Below are 26,644 nucleotides of genomic sequence, written 5' to 3'. Positions count from 1 at the left end.
TCCTCTTCACACACTGAGGTTAATTATGGAGTTCCACAGGGTTCAGTGCTAGGACCAATTCTGTTTACATTATACATGCTTCCTTTAGGCAGCATCATTAGAAGACATAGCATACATTTTCACTGCTATGCAGATGACACCCAGCTCTATCTGTCCATGAAGCCAGATAACACACACCAATTAGTTAAACTGCAGGAATGTCTTAAAGACATAAAAATCTGGATGGCCGCTAACTTTCTGCTTCTTAATTCAGATAAAACTGAGGTTATTGTACTCGACCCTGTAAAGCTTAGAAATATGGTATCTAACCAGATTCTTACTCTGGATGGCATTACCTTGGCCTCCAGTAACGCTGTGAGGAACCTTGGAGTCATTTTTGACCAGGACATGTCCTTCAACGCACATATTAAACAAATATGTAAGACTGCTTTCTTCCATTTGCGCAACATCTCTAAAATTAGAAATATCCTGTCTCAGAGTGACGCTGAAAAACTAGTTCATGCATTTATTACTTCCAGGCTGGACTACTGTAATTCATTATTATCAGGATGTCCAAAAAACTCACTGAAAAGCCTTCAGCTAATCCAAAATGCTGCAGCAAGAGTGCTGACAGGGACTAGAAAGAGAGAGCATATTTCTCCTGTTTTGGCTTCCCTTCATTGGCTTCCTGTTAAATCCAGAATTGAATTCAAAATCCTGCTCCTCACATACAAGGTCTTAAATAATCAGGCCCCATCATATCTTAATGACCTTGTAGTACCATATCACCCTATTAGAGCACTTCGCTCTCGCTCTGCAGGCCTACTTGTTGTTCCTAGAGTATTTAAAAGTAGAATGGGAGGGAGAGCCTTCAGTTTTCAGGCCCCTCTTCTGTGGAACCAGCTTCCAGTTTGGATTCGGGAGACAGACACTATCTCTACTTTTAAGATTAGGCTTCAAACTTTCCTTTTTGCTAAAGCATATAGTTAGGGCTGGACCAGGTGACCCTGAATCCTCCCTTAGTTATGCTGCAATAGACATAGGCTGCCGGGGGATCCCCATGATGCATTGAGTTTTTCCTTTCCAGTCACCTTTCTCACTCACTATGTGTTAATAGACCTCTCTGCATTGAATCATATCTGTTATTAACCTCTGTCTCTCTTCCACAGCATGTCTTTATCCTGTCTTCCTTCTCTCACCCCAACCGGTCGCAGCAGATGGCCGCCCCTCCCTGAGCCTGGTTCTGCCGGAGGTTTCTTCCTGTTAAAAGCGAGTTTTTCCTTCCCACTGTCGCCAAAGTGCTGGCTCATAGGGGGTCATATGATTGTTGGGTTTTTCTCTGTATCTATGAAGCGTCTTGAGGCGACTTTTGTTGTGATTTGGCGCTATATAAATAAAATTGAATTGAATTGAATTTATAAATTGCACAGTTCAGATTTCTGTATAGTTTCATATTTTATATTTCTGTATAGTTTTCATATTTATATCATGTTCATAGCCTGCACATAGCTTGTACACCCACTACAGCATGTACATACTTATAGTTATAGCATATTCATAACATACCTTCATACCGTGTACATTGTAACATACACATAATAGACCCATATTTTGTACCCTTATACCTATAACAGACCCATTTGTGTAATATATCTACAAATCTATATTATTGCTAATATATATTTTGTAATATATCTATATTATGGCTAAAGCACTTCTGGATGGATGCAAACTGCATTTCGTTGCCTTGTACCTGTGACATGTGCAATGACAATAAAGTTGAATTCTATTCTATTCTATTCTATAGGCTTAAAAGAGCCTAGCTGCTCTCATTCTGCTTTATCAAACTTTCTTTGGGTTACACAACCAGAGAGATAATAGAGAAGATAATTAGACATTAGAGTGTCTTCTCTTCCTCGCTGGCTCCATGACTCTCAGTATGGTGCAGACTGGTTCGCTATGTCTTGCACAAAATCACCACCAAAAACACTACAAATTACTCCCATGATTGTATTTCTTATAAACCCCTGAATCGGGTATAAAAGGAGTATAATGTACGAGCTTATATACTGCTGTTGAAGGCAACATAGATGCACCTGCGTCTTAAGGACGCTGTCTTTGATCCGTTCCCTGATTGGTCCGTTGCTCTTAGAGGCGGGAGCTGTCTGTGAAGCCAAGCACACTATTAGGCAATACACCTGGCTATCAAGATGAATGCGCCTACCTGTCACTTCCTGCTGTCGGTATTTATTCATTTTCACTTTTTTTTTAAATTCTGGGGATAATTTGGCACGTCACTGCCATATTTGAATGATTTCGTCTAATGTATCCCTTGCAGCTTGTGGATCGCGCGGACCACACGTTGCGACCTTGGCTTCATGTTCGGCTTAAAGGAGGAGTAACCCTCCTGGACACCGCTTGGAAAACACCGTTTGGATTTTAATGAGCTGCAGCTTCGGGGGTTGTTTTAATGTGGGCTCATATTGTCGTCTTTGTTTTTACAGCAGCAGGAGGAGGGAGGGACTGTGCCATGGAAAGGTAGGCACAACAGATGTGTTTGTATGCTTTTTTCTTATCGTTGGGAAGAGGTTGATACAGACTTGGCAGCAGGCCTGGCAGTGCGCGCTTAATAAATAAGGCTACTAGAACAGCCGCGGCGTACGACGTCGCTGTCACAAGACGCAGCCTGCGGACACCCGCAAACATGCTTGCGATGCGCATCTTTTCTGTACAGGCGCGTGGATGTGTGTCTCTTTGAGGCTTTTTACATGTATTTCAGCTGCCAAAAGATGTCTGTGTGGTAAAGTGCTCGCTTCAGTGTTGAACTGGCCTAAAGCACAAAATGCCCCCCCCCCCCCTCTAAGAAACTAACTCGTCACTACCCCCACCCCTGCCTCTGCAGGGTCATATGTAGGGACGTGGCAGCATATACAATAGAGACAACATTGTCGACACACACACACACACACACACACACACACACACACACACACACACACACACACACACACACACACACAGGCTAACTGCGCTATTATTACAGTAGTATAGTGCAATACAAAAAATCTGATACTTGCTTTGATATTAAATGATGTTCCTTCTTTACTCTGACTTTCTGTTGGAGTCCAGCTGAGGTGAGTGAGGTGACCAATTGAATGCCATTTTGGTTTAATTAGTGGAAACAAACACTTCTATTGCAGTGACCTTAAACTGTCCCATAATACTGACATGCTCACACCCTGTGCATGTTTTGAGACTGCATAGTAGTAATGAGGTCCACTGTATGCTGTTTAAGTCTTATTTTGGCACATTCTCAAAAAAAAACTGTTTTCAGACTATTTAGTGAAATAATCTGCTGTCTTCCCATAGTATAAACACATGAATTCTATCTATATAAATAAATACTTGAATAACATTATCAGTGTAATAATCTATTCATTATGGCACTTGTTAGTGGGTGGGGTATATTAGGAAACAAGTGAATGTTTTGCCGTCAACATTGGTGTATCAGAAGCAGGAAAAATGGGCAACCATAAGGTTTTGAAGGAGTTTGCCAAGGGCTAAATTATGATGGCTAGAGGAATGGGTTAGAGCATCTCTAAAACTGCAGCTCACTGTGTGTGTTTCCAGTCTGCAGTAGTCTGTATCTGTGGTTATCAAAAGTGGTACAAGAAAGGAACAGTGGTGATCCAAGAACACAGTCATGGAGATCAAACTGCTGAAAAGGTTTATACTGGTTCTGACAGAAAAATGTGAGAATACATGGTGTATTGCAGTTTATTGTGTCTGGGGTTGCATAGGCACAGACCCATGCTGACCCCTGTCCACTACCTAAAGTGGTAACAACGGGCATCAGACCTCAACCATGGAGCAGTGCAAGAAGGGGGCCTGGTCTGATCTATTTCAATTCAATTGAATTGAATTTTATTTATATAGCGCCAAATCACAACAAAAGTCGCCTCAAGGCGCTTCATAGATACAGAGAAAAACCCAACAATCATATGACCCCCTATGAGCAAGCACTTTGGCGACAGTGGGAAGGAAAAACTCGCTTTTAACAGGAAGAAACCTCCGGCAGAACCAGGCTCAGGGAGGGGCGGCCATCTGCTGCGACCGGTTAGGGTGAGAGAAGGAAGACAGGATAAGAAGGAAGACAGGATAAGAAGGAAGACAGGATATCTGATCTGACCTTGAAAGATATTATAGTGGGTTATTTCACAGTGTTTATCAGAGTAGAGGAACAAACTGTCTCTGCAGCGGCTAGGTTTGGTAAACAGCACTGTAGGTAGGGGGTTCTCAGAGTCCGCCATCATTTCTACTGTCTTGAGCGGGTTCAGCCCCAGATGGTTCTGACGGCACCAGTGGACCAGCTGATCCACCTCCCATCTATACGCTGATTTGTCATTGTTCTGGATCAGACATTGGTCTGATGATGATGGCGTTATCTGTGAACTTCAGGAGTTTAACAGATGGTTCTCCTGAGCTCTTTGCCAGAGGTTTCCTTAGCGTCATGCATTCTATTCATTTTACACAGCATGTCTCTGGTCCCACACACACCAAAGGACACACACTGAACCTTGTTTTTACTTTAGGTTTAAACATTGAGTTTATTTGTACTGATGACATTTTTATTTCGGACCATTGTTGTATTCTTTTTAACCTGTCTTTTCATCTGTCCCTCTCTCCTCACTGAAAAAAATATGTTGTTGGATTTACTTAATTCAATGGTGGACATTTGTTGCACACAGATGTTTTGCTTTGGCAGCAACTTAAACAATTGAGTTAAATTAACACAATTTATTCATGTTCAATAAACCTGTGCAATTTGTGTTGATAAAATGTGACTTAAACATGTTTTGATGAAGTAATTTGAGCTCTTGAAATATTTTAATCCTTCACAATTTTCTCACTTTATCCCAACACCATTCAATAACTTTTACCCAATACTACTTGGTCACTTAAATACTGCATGTTATCTTCAAATTACATTTTGCTATTATATTCTAGTATCAAATACACAATTTTCAAATGGAGGCCTTATAACAGATTATATTGTCCTCTTCCAAGATGGTTGCTGGCATCCACCAGTAACCTTTCAAAACAAAATGTCTAATTTCACTGCATTGACAGTAGGTAAAGAATTAAACTGACATTACTCCACTACTGAATCTATATAAACCAACAGTTAAATAATGTCAGTTCTTCCGTGTTCTCTGGAATCAATCACAGCAAAGAAATTAGACTCTTTCTTTTGAAAAATGTTGGGAAAGAACAAATCAAAACATTCTATTTAAGGCCTCTGACGTCAAGATTCAGTTAAACAACAATTATAACTAAACAATTTGAGGTAATGTTAGTTTCCATTAACATTAAATTGGGTTACTGAATTGGCAAACACCTTCCTATCAACATTACCCATTTTACCCCAATAACTAAAGAAATTAGCACTTGCAGGTCAAAACCTTTATTCAAGAGATGCAAAAATAACATTGATACAGTGACTGTCAAAAATTACAGCACTGATCATACTGTGACATCTTGGTTCAAAACAGCACACTTAGAAATATTCAACGTTCTTTACTTCAACTGAATGAAACTGAAAATACCATTTCACACGGCCCAAATGGGATATTTAGACTGCATAACTGTTCATGCTACATCTCTTCACTAGTAAAAGAAAGAAAAAATACAAAGAGAAATTTAAAAATGCTGCCAAACAGAGAACTTGTACAGAGTAAAAGGAAAAACAAACAACAACAACAACAAAAAAACGGCTCGTCCTCATGGCAGTTGCAGTGTATATAAAAATGAACCCTGCGATCTGTTCCTGGAATTGAGCTTCAAAAATGCAGCAGAACAAGTGTGAGATTTAAATGTCTTCTCACCTAGAGCTGGTCACCTCACATGCATAACAGTGAGCTTTCATTGCAGGAGCAGTTTTGTCTTAGTTGTGAACTTTTCTTGAGAGCTGAGTTGCTTCCAACTCCATTACCACCCTTTGAATCACCTCAAAAGTGTAGCAGAGTTGTGATGGGTAACTCATATTGAAGGAATAAAAAAGGTCCAAACAGCATGGCTACTGCAAAGGTCACGTTATCCAGATCTTGAAGAACTACTATACTCTCGATGATGATGCCAACATCAGAAAAGTCATTCCCTGGTGCATCCTCTGGAGACAGATGTTCATTGTGGTTTTCTCAATCTGTGCAGTGGCCTCAGTCAAGTCCTGGTTAAACACAAAACATTTTTTTAAGATTCCCTTTTAAACTCATCTCTTTTGAATCTACCAGTTCTAATGTTAGAGTAATTTAAACCAATGCAAGCAACATAGTAAATAGCTATAGCCAAAGAGTGGCCTGCCATGCTGCCATTCATGGTCTAACAGAGTTTCTAAGAGAGGGTGAAAAACATAATTTTACATTCGTTTTTGTTAGAAAGACACCGGCCCATCAGAAATCCAGGTTTTGTCACTCAGAAGATGTTAGAATTTAGACTTTCAGCCCCACAATTTGGTTAGCTGTTGGTCTTTTTTTTTTTTTTCAAACAAAAGCTAATGTAAATATTGGTGGGATTTTCCTTTGTTCACTAGAATGACAAATTTAAAGTTTTTTCACACTGATGTGACCCCTAATATAGGGGGGGTGGGGCCTCAAGGGGGGGCGGCCGAGTTCACTACCAGGCCTCATGTGAACTTCAAATTATTAAAGAGGACTACTGGTCCTAACCAGTCCAATGAGGATCAAGTGGATAACTAAATGCATTTTTAAATGTTGCAAAGCCACAATCTACTCATAAAACACTCACCATGAACTCCTGCACCAAGATGTTGCAATTGTCTTTCACACAGATGCGGAGCACTTTGATGAGGGACTCCCTTCGAGCATTAATGTCATCCTAAAGTATTATAACAAAGAAAACAGAGATTTGTGAACTTTTCAGTAGCACAGAAGAAAATGATCCCAGACAAAAACTTAAACCAGTCAACATGCAACACCAGCATCTACAAAGCAATATCAAAAGTTCCTGTTTGACATCAACTTTATGGATATATAGTTTCCAGAACATTTATTTTTTTTAAAAGATCAATTTTTCTCAGTGGGCCAGTAAATGCATGACGAAAATTATGGCATCCTTTCGGTGGAATCAGTACTCACAGGTAATAGTTGACTGTTTCAATGGATGCAGCATAAAAATCTTTTACTGACCTAATGCAATACATATACACTTTGTAGTTAAAGAATTTTAAAGTTCTTACTGTCATTATGGCAGCTACATCCTTTAGCTTTGTGCCCTGTTCCCCCGATCACTTTGCAAACACTTTCAGCAGACTGTCAGAGAGAAACTCAGCTCCGTCAGAAACCTTGACTGTAAAGGCATGGTTGGGATGCACTGGAATGCTGCATTTCATCTGAAATGACATAAAATTATTTTGAAATAACAGCAGGCACTGTGCTTGGTTAATAATCAGTAATGTTTTGTTGAATAAAAACTGTGCTTCCAGATCTTATGGGATTAAAAAAATCCAAAGATGTTTATTTCTGATTTGCAACCCAAGAACCCACAAATTACAACCTCATTTTAGTTCAAGTGTGCATTAATGTGAGTCCAGTAATCACCTTTCTGACAATACATACAGGTATAAGTTAAACCTATGGCAGATTTTGGATTTCTCAGTTGTATTAATAGGGTGGTCTATTTGAGTATGCATGCACCTAATAATTATAAAAAACCTATTATAATTAAGTTACAGAAACCTTAAGCGAAAATAGAATATACTTTCTTACCATAACACCTTGAACCCACAATCCATCAGCTGACTCCTGGTGAAATGCAGAATAGATGTGGTCTCTCAATGTGCATCAACAAAAACAAAAACAAAAGGACAGCAGGTGAGGGCAGGAGGGGTAGGGATGTAAGCTAGCATAATACCGCTGATGATATTAGCTAAAGCTGTTCAATGTCCAAAATCTCACTAACACCACGGTGCAGTAAATACACAATGTAACTGAAGAGTCAGTTGACAAATCTATTCACACAGAAAACCAAATTATGTTATGAGCGCCTCGTAATTAGGTTTAATGTGATATTACGGCTCTTGTGCCAAAGACAAATTCAAATGAAAAAGCGCCAATTCTTTGACAACAGATAAAACAGCAAATAAGCTAACGGCTCTTTTTTAGCATGTTACATGGCGGCACTTTAGACGTTTAACTACATTTGGCTGAAATATGGTAAATATTAATTCAAAAAATCAAGACATACCAAAAAACGTAGAGTTGGCTGCTCGACTTGACTGAGATGGATGCATTTTTTAAACCACGATCCAAAGCCCGCGAGATGAAATCACGCGTGGTTTCACGAGATTTAACGTTGCTATCTTATTGACTTACTTCACCTGAACATGATATGAACAATTTAATACACCCTTTCTGCATATCATGTCGTTTTTACACTATATAGTTACATTTATCTTTAAAACATGAGGCAATTGTGTTAAATACATGCAAGATGCTTACATAAATCCAAGAGATGGCCAGTCCCTTTTTTTTCAGTGCTGTTCAACATGTGGTTAGCTCTCGCATCTTAAATTCCTCTACTGCTGTTAAATTTTCCGTTGCTTTTAATTTAGTTTTATCTCCTTATAACGATGTTCATCTTTTAACAAATCTTTTTAATAATCATTCTCTTTCTATTTTAGACAATGTTTGTCCTGTCAAAACTAGACTAGCTCCAGTTTCAAAGTCGTCCCCCTGGATAAATGACAGCATTCGCTTCTTAAAGTGTTGCTGCCATAAGGTTGAGCGTTTATGGAGGAAAACTCATTTGCATGTCCATCTCCTTCATTTAAGGGACCTTTTAGTCTCTTTTAACACTTCAGTTCGAGATGCGAACTAAGTTCAGACTTTGTGTCTAAGAGCAGAGGTAACCCCAAGGTACTATTAGACACTATTAGTGATATTGTTGCTCCTGCTCCATCTGCTGTCCCAATTTCATTAAATGAAGATTTTGAAAAATTTCTTTCTTTCTTCGTTGAAAAAGTCAGTAATGTGAGGAATCTCTCCTTCTGTGTCTCTGTTGTCAGCTCCAACTCAAGCTAGGCCTGTAATTTTAGAAAGATTTTTACCTGTGTCCTTACCAGAGCTGGTCAATTTAGTTGATTCGATGAGAGCATCCTCCTGCTCTCTTGATATTTTACCTGGATCTTTGTTTAAAAATGTCTTTCAGTCTATGTGTGCTTACAATTATCAATACCTCACTGATTTCTGGTCAGGTCCCTGTTAATATAAGAATGCTGTTATTCACCGACTGTTTAAAAAAAAAAAAACTAAGCTTGACGCTTCTATTCTCTGTAGCTACAGACCAAATTCAAAATTATCGTTCATTGCTAAGATTTTAGAAAAGGTTGTGGATAAGCACCTTATAGCTGTTTTAGATGAATACAGCATTCTGGATAAATTCCAATCTGGCTTTCGTAGAGCTCACTCTACTGAAACTACACTTCTTAGAGTCTCCAACGACATTTTGATGAGATGTGATGCAGGAGAATGCTCCGTTTTGTTGATGTTGGACCTGACCTGACTGTGGAACATCATATTCTTCTAGATAGGCTGAGACACTGGGTGGGTATATCAGGGGCTGCTTTGGACTGGTTTGAATCTTATTTGCATGAACGATCCTTTTCTGTGGCTACCTCTAAGTACAGTTCATCTTCTATTTTTCTTGCCTATGGTGTAACTCAAGGTTCTGTTTTGGGGCTTTTATTGTTTTTGTTGTATTTCCTTCCTCTTCAGCACATATTGAGCACTTTTAAGGGCATTTCCTATCACTGCTATGCAGATGATATTCAGTTATATATCTCCTTTGAGCCCCAAGATGTTTCCAAGCTACAGATTTTTCATAGGTGCATAGACTCCATTAGAGGTTGGATGGCTGGAAACTGAAGACTGAAGTCCTTGTTTGTGCTCCTTTTTTTTTTTTTTTTTTCTTGCCTGTCCCGTTTGGCTCTCTTGCCATCAGAATTATTGTCTAAAGGCGAAGAAAGATGCCCAATGGATTTACTTTACCAAATGGACCATCCCAGCCTTGCCATAATGGTCTATTTGATTCACCTTTTATTGTTTATTTTATTTTATTTTCACTTGCTAAATACGGGACAGACTTGACTGGGAAAAGAAAGGGGAGAAAGAAAGAGGGAAAGAAAAACAGCGGACAAGAGGGACGGGGATAAAGGGCAAAAAAACAAAAACCAACAACATAAGCAGACAAAAAATACCAATCAATCACCTGGATCACCTGTTGAGAAAGGAAAAAAGAGAAAACAAGCAGAAGAAAAAGAGAGCAATATAATAAACAACATCACGATGATCTATGGGAATATAACAGTAAATACTAAATATTAAACATTATTGTGCAGCACGTAAGATCGACAGTGCACAGTGTGCTTTGAGGTAGGAGCCAAAAAGGGTGTAGTTTGTGTGTGTGAGCACCTGTGTGTACACCTGTGAGCATGAACGCGCTTGTATTTAAAACGTTTCTTCATGTAATGATCTGCTAGAGGGTGTGGGGGGGGCCATAACCCAGTCCTCCAAGGCATGAAGCAGGTATGGAGGAGATCAAAACTCCAGACATCCAGAGGCCCCCAGAACACCAAGGAGACCAAGGAAGACCAACAGAGGGGCAGCCGCGCCACTGTCCCAGAAAGAGCTGAAGAGAGCCCCAGATGAGGGGTCACTCCGCAGCCGCGGAGCAGAAGCCAGGGGGGGTTGCAGTGACATGCCCGTGAGCTCCGCCGGCAGCCAGCTGTGCCTGAGTGACCGAGCCCCAGGCCGAGAGGCTGAGAGTACCCCACCCCTGAAGTGGCCCGAGCGAGCCCCAGGCTCCAGGCCCCGATAAGCAGCCACCAAGGAGTGAGCCGGTGTGTACCTGGGCGCCCATCCCCGGACACAAAGAACCACCAACGCACCGATGTCTGAGGGCGTCTGCCACTGGCAGGTGAAGTGGTGGGGAGAGATCGGCCTCCATACCTTAGAGGGCCTGAGATGTCCCCAGAGAGGTGGCGTCTGATACCCAACCTGACATATAGACACAGACATACAGGGATTTGATGTTTTTTTTCTAATTCCTGAATGTTTTTGTTTTCTTCTTTCTTTTTATGTGATGAGAAAGAAATTATTTTACCTCTCATCACAGCTTTCCCTGCTTCCCATAGAACAGATGCTGAAGTTCCGGGAGCATCATTATAGTCTAAATATTCTTTTTTAAAATATTTAATAAAGTCTTCATCTTTAAGCAGTGATGTATTAAATCTCCAGTTTTTACTTGGCGTAGTATTATTCTTGTGCATTAGTGTTGAAGATACAGGAGCATGATTGCTGACAGCTATAGGGTGAATCTCAGTATCTGAAATGTCACTCAGCAGTGAGCTGCTGACCAAAAAATTATCCAGATGAGAGTAGGAGTGATGGACATGTGAGAAAAAAGTATATTCCTTACTGGTGGGGTGAAGGGAGCGCCATGCATCGCAAAGACCAAAGTTGCTCATATACAGTTTGATTATATTTGTGGACTGCCAATTACGCCGAGTTCCTGCTGTATTGAGCCTACCCATTTCTCCATTTAGTCCAAGGTTGAGGTTGCCTCCAAGAACAAGTGTGCCATCTATGAATGAGGGATCATCAACATTTGGACCATATATACGTACAATACATAGCTTTTTTATCAAGTATAGATAATTTAATGATTAAGAATCTGCCCTTGTTTGTCCTCCTAAAAAAATTGTACCTAGTATTATGGAAAACTTGGGTCCACTTGCTACATTTGCCAAACCTTCTATCAGGAACCTTGATGGTACTATTGACTCAGCTCTGACTTTGGACGCTCATGTTAAATCTCTGGTCTGCTCCTGTTTTTATCACTTGAGAAACATTGTTAAGCTGAGTCCCATTGTATCGCGCTCCGAATTAGAAATTGTCATTCGTGCATTTGTTTCATCTCGTCTGGGTTATTGTAATTCTTTGTTTACTTGTTTATGTAAAGCCTCTTTGAAGCATCTGCAAGTTGTTCAGAATGCTGCTGCAAAGCTTCTGACCAAGTCTTCCAAGTACTCCCATGTCACACCCCTCCTGATTCAGCTGCACTGGCTCCCTATTAAATTCAGAATCCACTTTAAGGTTTTGACCTTGACTTTCAGGGCTCTGCATGGACAAGCACCAACATATATCAGTGAAATTTAACATCCATACATTCCCAGCAAGTCCCTGAGGTCATGTGATCAGGGTTTGCTGGTTGTCCAGCACACAAGGCTGAAAACAAAAGGCGACATAGCTTTTTTTAACTGTGGCCCTCAGACTGTGGAACTCTCTCCCTTTGAACATGAGATCTGTGGACTCAGTGGTCGCTTTTTAAAAACAAAAAACAAAAAACAAAAAAAAAACAGCTAAAAACTCATCTTTTTAAACTTTCTTTTGGTTGATTTTGATTTTTATGTTTTGGCTTCTGTGAAGCACTTTGTGATTTTTATCTTGAAAGGTGCTATATAAATAACATTTTACTTTACTATTTGCCCATTACGCAAACTACGGGAGATCCAGACTTGGGTCTGTGATGTCCTTCAGGTAGCTCAGCACCATACGGGGCAGAGAATATTTCCTCTAATGTAGAAGGGAAAGAAAAGGAATATGCAAACATGGCGAAATCATTTAAAACGTGATTATCTTAACTGGACCTTCATTAATCCAGCAAAAATCTATGGCAAAAATTTCAGATGCTGGCCAAGGAGAAACAGAATGACAGAACATTGTCAGAATAATATTCTCCAAACGTAACATCCCAGTGCACTTCAGACTCATCAACACCCTTTGACAAAAACTGGCTCATCACAAGGGACAGACTCATACCGTAAGCGGTGAAATGTCTTCATGAACTAAAATGAAGTTTGGTTTTAGGACCATCATAAAGTATTGTATCAGAAATAGGGAAAGGTTCCCTTTCATACAACTTGTACGTCTAAATGTCCAAATGTTTCAGTCTAGCCTTGATTTAAACTTTGATTACCATGCAGCTACAGAGATAGATTAGCCCTCTTCACAGAGCGGTGTTACCTGAGTAGGATGCATCAGTCAGCAGAGTAGAAGAATGGGTTGTCCATTTATTGTATATGTGTGTGTGTGGTTCTTAGAATTCTTGCGGGGCAAATATTTTATTTTCTAAAAAGAACACAAATGACTTCTGAGCTGTTGCTATGGTGTAGAGGTAAAGAAATGTTGTTAAACGCCAAACAAATGCATAGTAATAAGCCATGGTGTGGGGGAAAACTTTTGAAAGAACACCAGATCTCAATGGGGAAGAAATTATGCTCGATATCTATACTCCTATGGATCGGGTCATGTAAGGAATGAAAGGATGCCACATTGTTTGATCGACCTACAGAGGGGTGAATTCAAAGATGCCATGAGAGTTAAAGTTCAAAAGTCAAAGTGTTTGTGGTCAGTCTGAGTATTTCATGCTCCTAATGGCAGCCAGTGTGCTTTTGTCTAATATGTAGTGGTCTGTGTCCCTCCATGGTTATGCCTTCCCAGACCATCACTTATCCACTGGCAAAGCGGTCATGCTGACACAGGGTCTTATTGGTTTTATGGTCAAGCAGAGAGTGTGTTCACTTTTCGCTCTACTCAAGGGCCTGCCCGTTTGCCTGCAGTGAACTCTATTGTCAGATTGAGGCAGTGTACAAAGTATGTGCCACCACTGGTCTGTGAGCCACTGTTGCTTGTGTCTTGTGTGGGTAGTAGAGCAGGCCAGTGGTGGACCTGGCCGACCTGATATACAGGCATTTGAATACTGTTAAGATGGAAACAAAAACTCAAAGTTGCTTTATGTCTTCTGTTTGCAGGCATGGATGACAGGTTATGTGTGCCCCCCAGCTAAAGGCCTCAGTTGCCATTACCTGTGCATCCATTCAATCCCTCTGTGAGCATGTATCGCAGGAACGGGCTGTCGGATGGTACTAGCATCAATTCAGTCACCTCAGAGGTAAGGACATGGTTCTACAGAGATTATTGTTTGTTTGTTTATTTTTGTTTTGTTTTTTAATAATCCCCAAGTACTGTTAAAGAGAGCAACATTTTTTTTAAACAAATCCAAACATGCTAGTTTTATAACGGATGCTTCCATTATTTTGCTTAGCACACAGAAACAAAATTATTTAAAAATAACCCCAAAAGCTACAAGGGTCAAAATTATTAGTGTCCCATGATGCTAATAGCCAGTTGTGTATCCTTTTTGCTAGATAACAGCCTGCAGTCTCCTAAAAGAAAATCCCAGCCCATTCTTCTTTGAGGAATCTCTTAAGCTCCTCTAGATTTGATGGTCTTCTGGCATGGACCTTGGCTTCTAATTCACCCAACAGATTTTTAGTAGGATTTATGTGAGGACTTTGTCCAGGGCTAAATCAGAATTATCTTTATTTGTGCACACAAACAAGGGATTTGACTCTGTCCTCTCTGCATGCAACACAAGGCTTTGTGATACCTTCTCAAGTAACAGTTCAAACCCTTGCAAAACTTTATATATATATATATTTAATACACACACACACACACACACACACACACACACACACACACACACACACACACACACACACTATATAAGTTTGTGTATATATAGTATACAAACTTGCAAAAGCTTGTAGCTGCCTTGTAGCTGCCCCAGGGCAGCTGTGGCTACAATGTAGCTTGCTATCGCCAGTGTGTGAATGTGTGTGTGAATGGGTGGATGACTGAATGTAGTGTAAAGCGCTTTGGGGTCCTATGGACTAGAAAAGCGCTATACAAATGCAGGCCATTTACCATTTACCAGGCCATAAATATGGAAGAAATACCTCAGATTTAACTTCATTTTTACAAGCTTTGAGCATCAAGTTAAAGCACCTCATTGCTCAGCAATGGTTTGTGTAATGGCTCAATTTCTTTTTAAAAAAAAGGTCAGTTTTTCAGAGGGCTTAATAATAATGACACTGGTAATTTTAGTTGGATTTCTGAAATATTTCTACTACAGGTGCAAATAGAAATAATTGGTGCTTTCTAAAGAAAAATAGTATGTTTAGAATTGATATGTTGAAAATCCCTGGTTTTGTGTAGAAAAACTTTCATACGGGGGTTAATACACGGGATGGGAGAAAACATGATGCCCTAAACATTATCTTATGCGTGCTGTCTCTGAAATATAAAATGTATCCAACATTGTACTTTGTAGTACAAAGCTGGTGGGTTTATTTGTTTGTTTGTGTTTAATGTGAGTATTCAGTTTATATTTTGTATGTATTTTTTATTTGATATTTATATCAAAATGTCATATTATGAAATTGTTGTTATAACAATGCCATACATTTGCTGCTGTGTATGAATAACAACAAAATAAGCCCGGGCATGTCTGAGAGTCAGAGGTCGTCAGAGGTGCACATCCCCCTGCCAATGACTTTTGAATACCTAAAAATGGATCTACTTCAGAAAACTCCAAAGAAGCAGAATATTTTGCAAAATATAACAAACAAAAAACAAAACAAAACTTTCTGCTAAATGTGGAATGTGGGAAAACCAATGACTGTAGAAAACAGTCAGAAAACAGTTTTCTACAGTCATTGGAGAAAAAAAAAATAAATGTGGAAAACAAATGTTTTTCATTACTTGAGGCTGTTAAGTACAACCAGGCTATGACGGACGAGATGTTAGCAGCTGGTGATGAACAACTTATATTTTAAATAAATTACTGAACTACTTGCCAGTTGTACTCCGTATGACAGGAAGAATAAATAGTGGATGGAAGTTACCGATATTGTTACCTGGTAGAAAAACGGGGCATTAAGCAGCTGGTTAAAAAGCTCGACCCAAGAACGTTCCAGGTTGAAAATATTTTTCAGTTTTATTATGTGACATTATTGTGCAGTTCCTGCAAAGTTGCTTGGTTATTGTTAAAGTGTTAAGCAGTTATTTGAGATTTTTATTTAAAAAGCTTTCCAGGGAAAACTGCCTGGAAAACATTTTCGTGCCTGCATTTGGCTTGGTGTGACTGGATATAACGCCGTGTCACTACTATTGCATTATAATGCATTGCACAGCATATTAAAAGGCAGTAGGTATTATTGAATCTCTAATTCAGTTCAGTTCAATTTTCTTTCTTTTTTTTCCTTTTTTAATTCAAATTCTGTTGTTTTCAATCAAATTCTGTTGTTTTCATTCAAATTCTGTTGTTTTCATTCAAATTCTGTTGTTTTCATTTTAATTCCGTTGTTTTCATTTTAATTCCGTTGTTTTCATTTTAATTCTGTTGTTTGTTTTAAACTTCCGTTGTTTTCATTCAAATAGCATTTTTTGTTCTCAACTTCCGTTGTTTGGCACAGCAAGAAGGTCCTGAGTTCAATTCCAACATCAGGCCGGGGTCTTTCTGTGTGGAGTTTGCATGTTCTCCCCGTGTTTGCGTGGGTTCTCTCCGGGTACTCCGGCTTCCTCCCACCGTCCAAAGACATCCAGCTTGTGGGGATAGGTTAATTGAATAATCCAAATTGCCACTAGGTGTGAATGTGAGTGTGAATGGTTGTCTGTCCCTGTGTGTTGGCCCTGCGACAGACTGGCGACCTGTCCAGGGTGTACCCCGCCTTTCGCCCTATGACAGCTGGGATAGGCTCCAGCCCCCCCCCCCCCCCCCCCCCCCCTCCCCCGCGACCCTGAAAAGGATAAGCGGAAGTGAATGGATGGATGGAACTTCTGTTGTTTTCATTCAAATTCTGGTCTGGGGTCCGTTCTTCGTACCTCGCTAAGTAAGTTAGCTGGATTTGATTGTTGACGATTTCGCGTGATCTTGGATCGTTCGGTTCTCCGAAGCTCATCCGGGACTTGCTGCCATAGCAACAGAGCCGTGAGCGTAAACCTGCTTGGGAGCAGGCTTACTTTATGTAAACAGGATTAGATCGCGGCCACTCAGGTATGTCCGCTTCATGTATACGAAAGCAACAGCGATATTTTACCACTGTTTTTCCATAAATAAATATTATCAATGTAACTAAAGATAATGCAGTACTTGATCCTTTCATTGATTTCATACAGATACATACAGGTCATTTCCTAAAAAAAGGGAAATGTACTATTAACATTCTATTTCATGTATTTGATTATTTCAGATGTAATTCATATTTTAGAGTTGTAATAGTAAATTACTTCGTGTAATCAAGATGAGAGACCACGGCTATAAAAGCAAAGGTGGATTTGGGAAGCCTGTCGCAGCCATGTCCTGTCCGTATACGCGAGCCACCCATTGCGGAAGGTGCGAGATTGATAAGGAGAGTTTTCAGAACTCAGCGTATATTGCGGGATAGACAGGATCCTTTAGCTCAGCGCGACAGTGTGCTCATTGAGAGATATCGATATTCCCGAGAGGGTATTATTTACTCAACCAACTTGTTGACGAGGGGGTGCAGGACCACCACCTGTCTTTTTTTTGCTCTGTCCTTTTCTTGGTTGCTGTTATAAACAAACAGATTATTTCAGGGTCTCTTTTCAAGAGACTAAAAGCAATATAAGTGATAAATATTACCATTCTGTAGAATATTCTTATATTTCACTTTTACTTGTTCCCATGTTCTAGTGGGTCCTGTTGTGGCTCTAATGTGAAAGAGGATATGATATAATGTAATATAATATAATAAATTTACCCTGGTGTTGGCCAGAGGGGCCGATGGCGCGATATGGCAGTCTGGCTTCTGTCAGTCTGCCCCAGGGCAGCTGTGGCTACAACCGTAGCTGCTTCCACCAGTGTGTGAATGTGAGAGTGACTGAATAGTGGCATTGTAAAGCGCTTTGGGTGCCTTGAAAAGCGCTATATATATCCAATCCATTATTATTATTATTATTATTAAATTACTTACAAGTTTAATTTGTCAGCAACTTTCTGCCAGCCCTCTCTCCTTGCTTTTGCAGCCTTTGCAGTGTTCCCTTGCGTTTTAATTAAACTCTGAAACTCCTGAAATCCCTCAATCAAGAGTTCTTGCTCTGCTGCCGAAAAATACTGACTCCTTCGACATTTTCGCCGACCAATCAAAGGGTTGCCGATCAAAGGGTTGCCGATCAATGTTTCTACTATCGATGCGTAGCCCCTGTTAAGCCACCCAGTGATCTCACATTACTTCATCCAGCTATACTAATCGTCAACAACAGGTGTGTTCGGAGAACCGGAATAGCGAGCTCAGAGTTAGCGCAATGATTTGATCTTGGATGTGTCATTTGATCTTGGATGTAGTAAGCGAGGTACGAAGAACGGACCCCTGTTCATTCTTATTCTGTTGTTTTCATTCAACTTCCGTTGTTTTCATTCAAATTCCGTTGTTTTCATTCAAATTCTGGTCTGTTCATTCTTATTCCGTTGTTTTCATTCAACTTCCGTTGTTTTCATTCAACTTCCGTTGTTGTCATTCTAATTCTACTCTTGTTATTCAAATTCTATTGTTTGTTTTAGAATTCTGTGGCTTTAATTCAAACTCTGTTCTATACATTCTAATTCTGTTGTTTTCATGCAAATTCTTTGGTTTTTGATCAAATTCTGTTCGTTTAATATATAGCGCCAAATCACAACAACAGTTGCCTGGAGGCGCTGTTTATTGTAAGGTAAAGACCCACAACAATACAGAGAAAACCTAAACAATCATATGACACCCCCCCCCCCCCCCCCCCCCCCCCCCCAATGATATTATATACAAATATACTGACAGCTGGAAATCTGCAATTCTAATGTGATTACAACCTTTTGAATCAGTGAATACAAGTGCTCAATTGCTCAAACCGCTTACTTGCTTTTGCAACGCTTCTCTCCGGAAACATGTCGCAGAACTATAACTGTAACTAAAGGAGGGTGAAGGAGGGTTGGGGGGTGGTAGGAACAGGCATGAAGGCCAGCCAGCCAGTCAGGAAGCAGAAGACCAAGAGGTGTTCTTCCTTGCTGCCCTCTGGTAAGTTTCCTTCAAACCAGAGTCTTCCACAACAGATAGAGAAACACTGCTTTTATGCTTTATGGCTTATTGTCTATTTTCTATTATTTGACCTATTCTTATTGATAGCTTATTGATGGCTTATGTCTCATGTGACTCAGTTACATCAAGCACTGAATTTTGTTACTACACTATACATGGTACACACTTCTACACCTTTATTTCTAGATAGATAGATTTTCCACAGCTTAAACAAATGTATGCATGTTTCCAAGTTCCTTTCTGGATCACTAGAAATCAAACTATCTATTCAGCCATCTTCAACCATCACTGGCTCTGTGGAAGTAGAAAAACACATTATTTTAGACACTTTGAGACCAACTTGTGGATTTGTTGGTTCCATGTCATCTGCACTGTACTAACTATGGTTCTTTGTTTCTCAGATTCTCCACCCATCTTGCTCAGCCATCTACTGACCAGTGAGACATTTATCATGCTTTATGACTAAGCACCTACCTGCTTTCCCACCCCACTCCCTGTACTCTCAGCTGTTTGAACACTTTATAAATAAAACTGAATTCAGTATTTAACATACATGTGGACTTGGAGAAGGCATTCGACTGTGTCCCTCAGGGGGTCCTGTGGGGGGTACCTCGGGAGTATGGGGTGTCTGGCGTTCCCCCGGACAAGCTGGAGGAGGTGGCTGGGGAGAGGGAGGTCTGGGCTTCTCTGCTTGGGCTGCTGCCCCCGCGACCCGGCCCTGGATAAGCGGAAGAAAATGGATAGATGGATTTAACATATGTTTGTGTTGTTTATGAATACAAATAACTAAAACAAACACTAAACATATAGATATATCTGTATTATAATTTAATGTGTTACCATATTCTTTAATGGCATATTTCAAGTCCTCGGGCGCTTGGATCAGAAACACTCTGTTGGTTAATATCATGTGATTAAACTAAAAGAAGAATCACTCTTGGACACATTATTTGCTCACTTGTATTAAGGCAAATAATACAATATAATTAATAACAAATATAACAATAATGATAAACCACTGGTGATAGTCAAAGTTTTTTTTTTTTTTTTTTTTTTTTTTTTTTAAAAACAATGTCACTTCTAATGACCAGTGTCTTTTAGTTTTGTTTTTAAAGCCTTTATCTGTTGAGTTTGGTGATGTATCATACAAATGTTGTTGTAAATGTTTAATAGTGTAAAGATGTACCCATAGACTGACCAATACTGTGTAATATTGCTGATAAGGCCAACAGGAGGAACCAAATAATCTCGTAACTGAGAACTGTAAAGATACCTTAATTCCCAGACAATTTCTGTATTCATGTCACTTTTTTCTAATTTCTCATTTAGAGAAATTTAAAGAATTTTGTGCCTCTTTTGTCTTCTGTATCGTGAGACCCAAAAATTATGTCAAATTGGCATTGTAAAGGTTTTCTCACTTCCTAATATGCATCTAGATACACAAGTATAATACTTTACTGAATTTCCTGGAGGAATCCACCCGAGGGATTAATAAAGTCCTATCTAATCTAGTTTAAGTATGTTTTTGTTTGTTTTTATTTAATTATGTGATCTAACTTTCTCCCTTTGTGTGGCAAAAAACAATGTATATGTGTATATCATTATCGTCAAGGACCAGCCAAGGTCCAGTCAAGAATCAACCACAATGTCTCTAATTCAGTAACTGCCGGGGGGCTGGAGGTTAGAGTTGTGTGGTGTGAGGAGCTGAAGGAGGTGCACAGGCAGAAGGCTGTACAAGCAGACTGTTGGGAAGAAAACACCATAAATTAACTTCTGCTTAACTTGCAAAGCTTTGGGCATCGGGTCCTTCTGTTACAGTGTATCTGCCCCACGTTCAGCCTGGTTCTGCTGGAAATTTCTTACTGTTTCAAGGGAGATTTTTCTTCCCACCACTACCAAATGCTTGCTCATAGGAGGTTGTTTCTCCCAATATTTGTAGGATCTTTATCTTGTCAGTATAAATAAAATTTAATTAGATGGAAATAGCTTTGTGGTGTCTTGTTGGGTTGTGTTTGAAACAATTCCGTAGTTGCCGTAGTAGTGTTCAATATAGTCCTCTAGTCGTTTTCTCCAGTATACGAAGTATGCATTTTGATACCTGTCAGCTGGATTCTTTATAGTAGAGTAAAAATCCAGTGTTTAAAGTGTGCCTCATTGTGCGGTACATTATGAGTGATGCATGCTGTTGAGAATTCATGACAACTACTGCAATAAAAAATTTAAATCTACACACACGCCAATTTCAAGTGGCACCTCTAAAAAATATTTAGTTAAGAAATTTGTGGCATTTTCAGTACTTATTTTACTCACTGGTTGAGAATGACCAAACGCAATAAGCCTAAGCTTAAGTGCCAAACTCCACCTTAATTTTTCATTGATATTTTAATACCCCCTGTGAATCTAGACTGTTATTCTTGTCACAATGTGGGTTTGTGTTTCTGGGCTCATTAACAAATTATTTTCTACATTTGAAGAAAGTTCTAAACTCAGAGGACATGGCCAGATTCAAAATTTCAATGCTGCTCTTGGGTGGCTCAATAATTATATAAATCACAGAGAAAAGTTTATTATTTTATTTGTTTAAGCATCAGAAGTACTTTCTTCGACAGAGCATCAAGTTTTACTCATCATATGATTTGTGTTGATAATACATTTGTAAATACTTCTTTAAAAAATATTAAAATTAATAATATTGATATGCAAAAATGTACTGCACATGTACTGTATCAGAATCAGAATACTTTATTGATCCCTATACCTGTATATATTTATAGTGGATAATTGAGGATAATTTGGGGGGCATTTCCACTGCAATCTGTGTCTACTGAAGAATGTAAAGAGAACTATTGGTATTGTTGTAAAGGAGTATTTAATCTGATGGTAATTTTGGTATCAATTATTATGTATTAATTTTTGACATTCCTAACCAAAGTCACTACTTTTTTCATTGTTACTGTGAAACAGTGAAGAAACAACTTACCACACAAGTATGGCTGGCAGCAAATCACAATTGCCTAATCAGGCACAGTAAAACGTAAAATATTTTAGTTACAAATCAGAGGATTGTCTTGCATGAATTGTGACACTATTGTATCTTGAGTTATTCTGTGATAAATTGATGGTGAAATTTGTTTCTGTCAGGCCAGCAGCAGCTCTGACTCTCTGCAAGGACCTTATGTGAACTACGCCAAGAGCTACGATGCGGTCGTCTTTGATGTGCTTAAGGTGACGCCTGAGGAGTTTGCTGTAAGTATGTTGATTAAATTAGTTTATGAGGTTAATGAATAACTTCTATAAGAGAATATCATAGAATAGATATTATGGAATAGATGATAGTAAATGGCATATAAATTTAATTTAAGTACATTTTCTTTAAAAACCTTGCCATTTAACATTATTTTCAGATTTTTAGGTGGCAGCCTAAGCTAAATTGATTATACCAAACATAATGATAATTTTAGATGATGCTTGGTTAACATGAGTAATTAGCTCAACAATAAAATTAGCTTAGCTTAACAATAAAAATAATTTACTGTTACTTGGAATTCAAGTTGGACTTCAGATTTTTTTTTTCTTTTACTACAGCAGAGCTTCTACAACTTTGAGTGTAATTTAATTGAAAAAAATATATATAATAGAAAGAGTCATCTCTTTTGGTCATCTTGTCTTGACCTGGTCAAAAGTGGGTGGATCTGAAGGAAAGGAATACAGAATGAACAGTAAAGACTAACCCTTTTATCCTGGTTAATTAATTTTCATAATTGCTGGAAGCAAAAGTCGTTGAAATTAAAATCCAAGCCCTAAATCAAACATGATTGTGATATATTTTATTTTCCAAACTTTTTTGGTACACTGGATTTTTAAAGCATCCTGCTATGGACTAAGTGATATGCTGGAAACAAAGTAGAATAGCTGTGCCATGTTAACATAAATAAATTTAAAATAGGACAAAACATGCTTTTCCGTTAAAGTTTTCATTATTAATTAAGGGTTTCAAAAATAATACAAATAAATAAATGAATAAAAACATCATGTAGGTACTGTACAATTACAGGTAAAAAGCTATCCAAACCTATCTGGCACTGTGTTGAAAAAAGTAATTCCCTCCCTAATCTCCTTGTGGCACCCTTTGGAGCAACAACTGCAGTCAGGTATTTACAATAACTGGTAAGGAGTCTTACACATTGCTGTGAAGGAATTTTAGCTCACTCATCTTAGCAGAATTGTTATACTTTAGCCACTTTAGAAGGTTTTCAAGCATTATCAGCCCGTTTATGGTCATGCCTAAGCATCTCAACTGGATTAAACTCAGGACTTTGGCTAGGTCACTCATAAACCTCTATTTTATTTTTTTAAATTAAGTAATTCATTTTTTTGGAGCCATTCAGAGGTAGATTTAGTGATATGCTCCGAATCATTTTCTGGATGAAAATGATGCTTCAGGGTATAAACTGATAGCTGGACATTGTCTTTCAGGATGTTCTGGTAGAGAGCAGAATTCATGGTTTCATCAGTTGGTATGATGATCTTTTCATGACATGCTCTTAGTTTCATGCCAAATGTAATGGGTCACAAACCTTCCAGAAAGTTAAGCTTTTGTCTTGTTAGTCTACAGAATATTTTCCCAAAAGTCTTGGGTTTTGTCAAGATGTTTTTTAGAAAATGTGAGACAAACTTTTGTGTTTGTGGTCACTTGTGGTTTTTCACTTTGGATGACATGGATGACATCTTTGCTTGGTCTCTTTGTTACTGTTTGATTCATGAAGACTGACCTTAACTGAGGCATTTGAAGCCTGCGGTTCTTTAAATGTTATTATAGGTGCTTTGGTAACCTCTTGAATCACTAATGTGGTCTTAGAATAATTTTAGTAGGCCAACAACTGTTCCAAGATTTTTCCATTTGTGAATAAGGAATACCTCCTGTACACCCACCACCCACCTGCTGGGCGGCGGTCAAGGTTGGAAGCCCTGGGAGACTGATCCCCCCAGCTATTGAGGCTGGTAATTGGGACATGGAACGTCGCCTCTCTGGTGGGTAAGGAGCCTTAGCTAGTGCCTGAGGTCAATACCAGCTTGATATAATCAGGCTTGCCTCAATGCATGGTGAGGGCTCTGGAAGTCTTCAGGAGACTGGATGGACTCTGTTCCAGCCTGGACTTCCCCTTCGTAAGAGGTGGCAAGCTGGGGTGGGTATCCTTGTATCCCGTCGCCTTGATGCCGCTACTTTTGGTGTTTTTCTCCAGTGGGCCGAGAAGGCTGTTTCCCTGTATCTTCAGGCCAAGGAATGAGTCCTGACTGTCATTTGTGCTTATGTGCAGAATGATGGTTCAGAGTATTCAGCCTTCTTGGCGTTGCTGGGTGGGGTTATTGACTGTATTCCATTTGGGAGGAATGGACTTCCTGATTTGAACCTCAGTGGTTTTCTCTTATTGGACTTTGTCAATAATGAACACAATATTTGAACATAAAGATGTCAATAAGTGTACGTGGCACTAGATCTCTGGACACTTAGATGAAGGAGGAGCTGAACCGTCAGCTGATCACCACATGTGGTGAGTTGGATCAGGTGGCAAGGGAGGATGCTGGACAGACATGGCACACCAAAACATATAGCAAAGGTGCATTGGGAACACCTGGCAGAAGCCCCTGACCACAAGATGTTCAACTCTCACCTCTGGCAGAACTTTAATAGTGTTCTGAGGGAGGCTGAGGACATTGAGTCTGAATGGCAAAGTCACTCAGGTAGTTAACAGGGTTTTAATAGTTTTGCAATTTTCATTAGTTTTTTTATTTTTATTTAGTTTTGACTTCAGATTTTCAATTTTATATCAGTTTTAATTAGTTTTTACCAATTGTTTGCTAGTTTAGTTTAGTTTTTATTTTTTTGAAAATCCTTAGTTTCAGTTTAGTTTTGATTAGTTTCAGTTATAGTTTTAGTTGTGTTTGCAATAATTAAGTGTAACAAAATCCCAGTTTCATCATATCAGTCATTCTCTTCTGCTTATCTTTGGGTATGTTGCTATTCCAGCTACCATACCCTGCACCCTGGACAGGTCGCCTGTCTGTCGCAGGGCTAACACGCAGAGACAGACAACTCACATTCCCACCTATGGGTTCTTTAAATAAATAAATAGAGGCAGATGAACAACCATTGATACCAGGCAACTATAAAATGTACAGTGGGGCAAAAAGTATTTAGTCAGCCACCGATTGTGCAAGTTCCCCCACCTAAAATGATGACAGATGTCAGTAATTTGCACCAGAGGTACACTTCAACTGTGAGAGACAGAATGTGAAAAAAAAATCCATGAATCCACATGGTAGGATTTGTAAAGAATTTATTCGTAAATCAGGGTGGAAAATAAGTATTTGGTCAATAACAAAAATACAACTCAATACTTTGTAACATAACCTTTGTTGGCAATAACAGAGGTCAAACGTTTACTATAGGTCTTTACCAGGTTTGCACACACAGTAGCTGGTATTTTGGCCCATTCCTCCATGCAGATCTTCTCGAGAGCAGTGATGTTTTAGGGCTGTCGCCGAGCAACACGGACTTTCAACTCCCGCCACAGATTTTCTATGGGGTTGAGGTCTGGAGACTGGCTAGGCCACTCCAGGACTTTCAAATGCTTCTTACGGAGCCACTCCTTTGTTGCCCGGGCGGTGTGTTTTGGATCATTGTCATGTTGGAAGACCCAGCCTCGTTTCATCTTCAAAGTTCTCACTGATGGAAGGAGGTTTTGGCTCAAAATCTCACGATACATGGCCCCATTCATTCTGTCCTTAACACGGATCAGTCGTCCTGTCCCCTTGGCAGAAAAACAGCCCCATAGCATGATGTTTCCACCCCCATGCTTCACAGTAGGTATGGTGTTCTTGGGATGCAACTCAGTATTCTTCTTCCTCCAAACACGACGAGTTGAGTTTATACCAAAAAGTTCTACTTTGGTTTCATCTGACCACATGACATTCTCCCAATCCTCTGCTGTATCATCCATGTGCTCTCTGGCAAACTTCAGACGGGCCTGGACATGCACTGGCTTCAGCAGCGGAACACGTCTGGCACTGCGGGATTTGATTCCCTGCCGTTGTAGTGTGTTACTGATGGTGACCTTTGTTACTTTGGTCCCAGCTCTCTGCAGGTCATTCACCAGGTCCCCCCGTGTGGTTCTGGGATCTTTGCTCACCGTTCTCATGATCATTTTGACCCCACGGGATGAGATCTTGCATGGAGCCCCAGATCAAGGGAGATTATCAGTGGTCTTGTATGTCTTCCATTTTCTGATGATTGCTCCCACAGTTGATTTTTTCACACCAAGCTGCTTGCCTATTGTAGATTCACTCTTCCCAGTCTGGTGCAGGTCTACAATACTTTTCCTGGTGTCCTTCGAAAGCTCTTTGGTCTTGGCCATGGCGGAGTTTGGAGTCTGACTGTTTGAGGCTGTGGACAGGTGTCTTTTATACAGATGATGAGTTCAAACAGGTGCCATTCATACGGGTAACGAGTGGGGGACAGAAAAGCTTCTTACAGAAGACGTTACAGGTCTGTGAGAGCCAGAGATTTTCCTTGTTTGAGGTGACCAAATACTTATTTTCCACCCTGATTTACGAATAAATTCTTTACAAATCCTACCATGTGGATTCATG

The 26,644-nt window shown here is 39.6% G+C and overlaps 1 protein-coding gene across 3 annotated transcripts in view; it reads left to right on the top strand.

Moving 5' to 3' along the window:
* The first annotated feature begins 2,144 nt into the window (after positions 1–2,144).
* Positions 2,145–26,644, top strand: part of LOC113025299 (ras-specific guanine nucleotide-releasing factor RalGPS1) — a 95,256-nt gene continuing 70,756 nt past the window's right edge. Inside the window, exons 1-4 of one of the 3 annotated variants that reach the window (XM_026172892.1) lie at positions 2,145–2,218; positions 2,318–2,517; positions 13,868–14,007; positions 22,136–22,240. In XM_026172892.1, the coding sequence (XP_026028677.1) occupies positions 13,951–14,007; positions 22,136–22,240 (162 nt within the window). In that variant the 5' untranslated portion in view covers positions 2,145–2,218; positions 2,318–2,517; positions 13,868–13,950. The other 2 variants (XM_026172893.1, XM_026172894.1) reach the window with 2 other exon arrangements.

This window comes from Astatotilapia calliptera, chromosome 7 (assembly GCF_900246225.1).
Source record: "Astatotilapia calliptera chromosome 7, fAstCal1.2, whole genome shotgun sequence".
Lineage (NCBI taxonomy): Eukaryota > Metazoa > Chordata > Actinopteri > Cichliformes > Cichlidae > Astatotilapia > Astatotilapia calliptera.
This window is presented reverse-complemented; position numbering and strand designations above follow the sequence as displayed.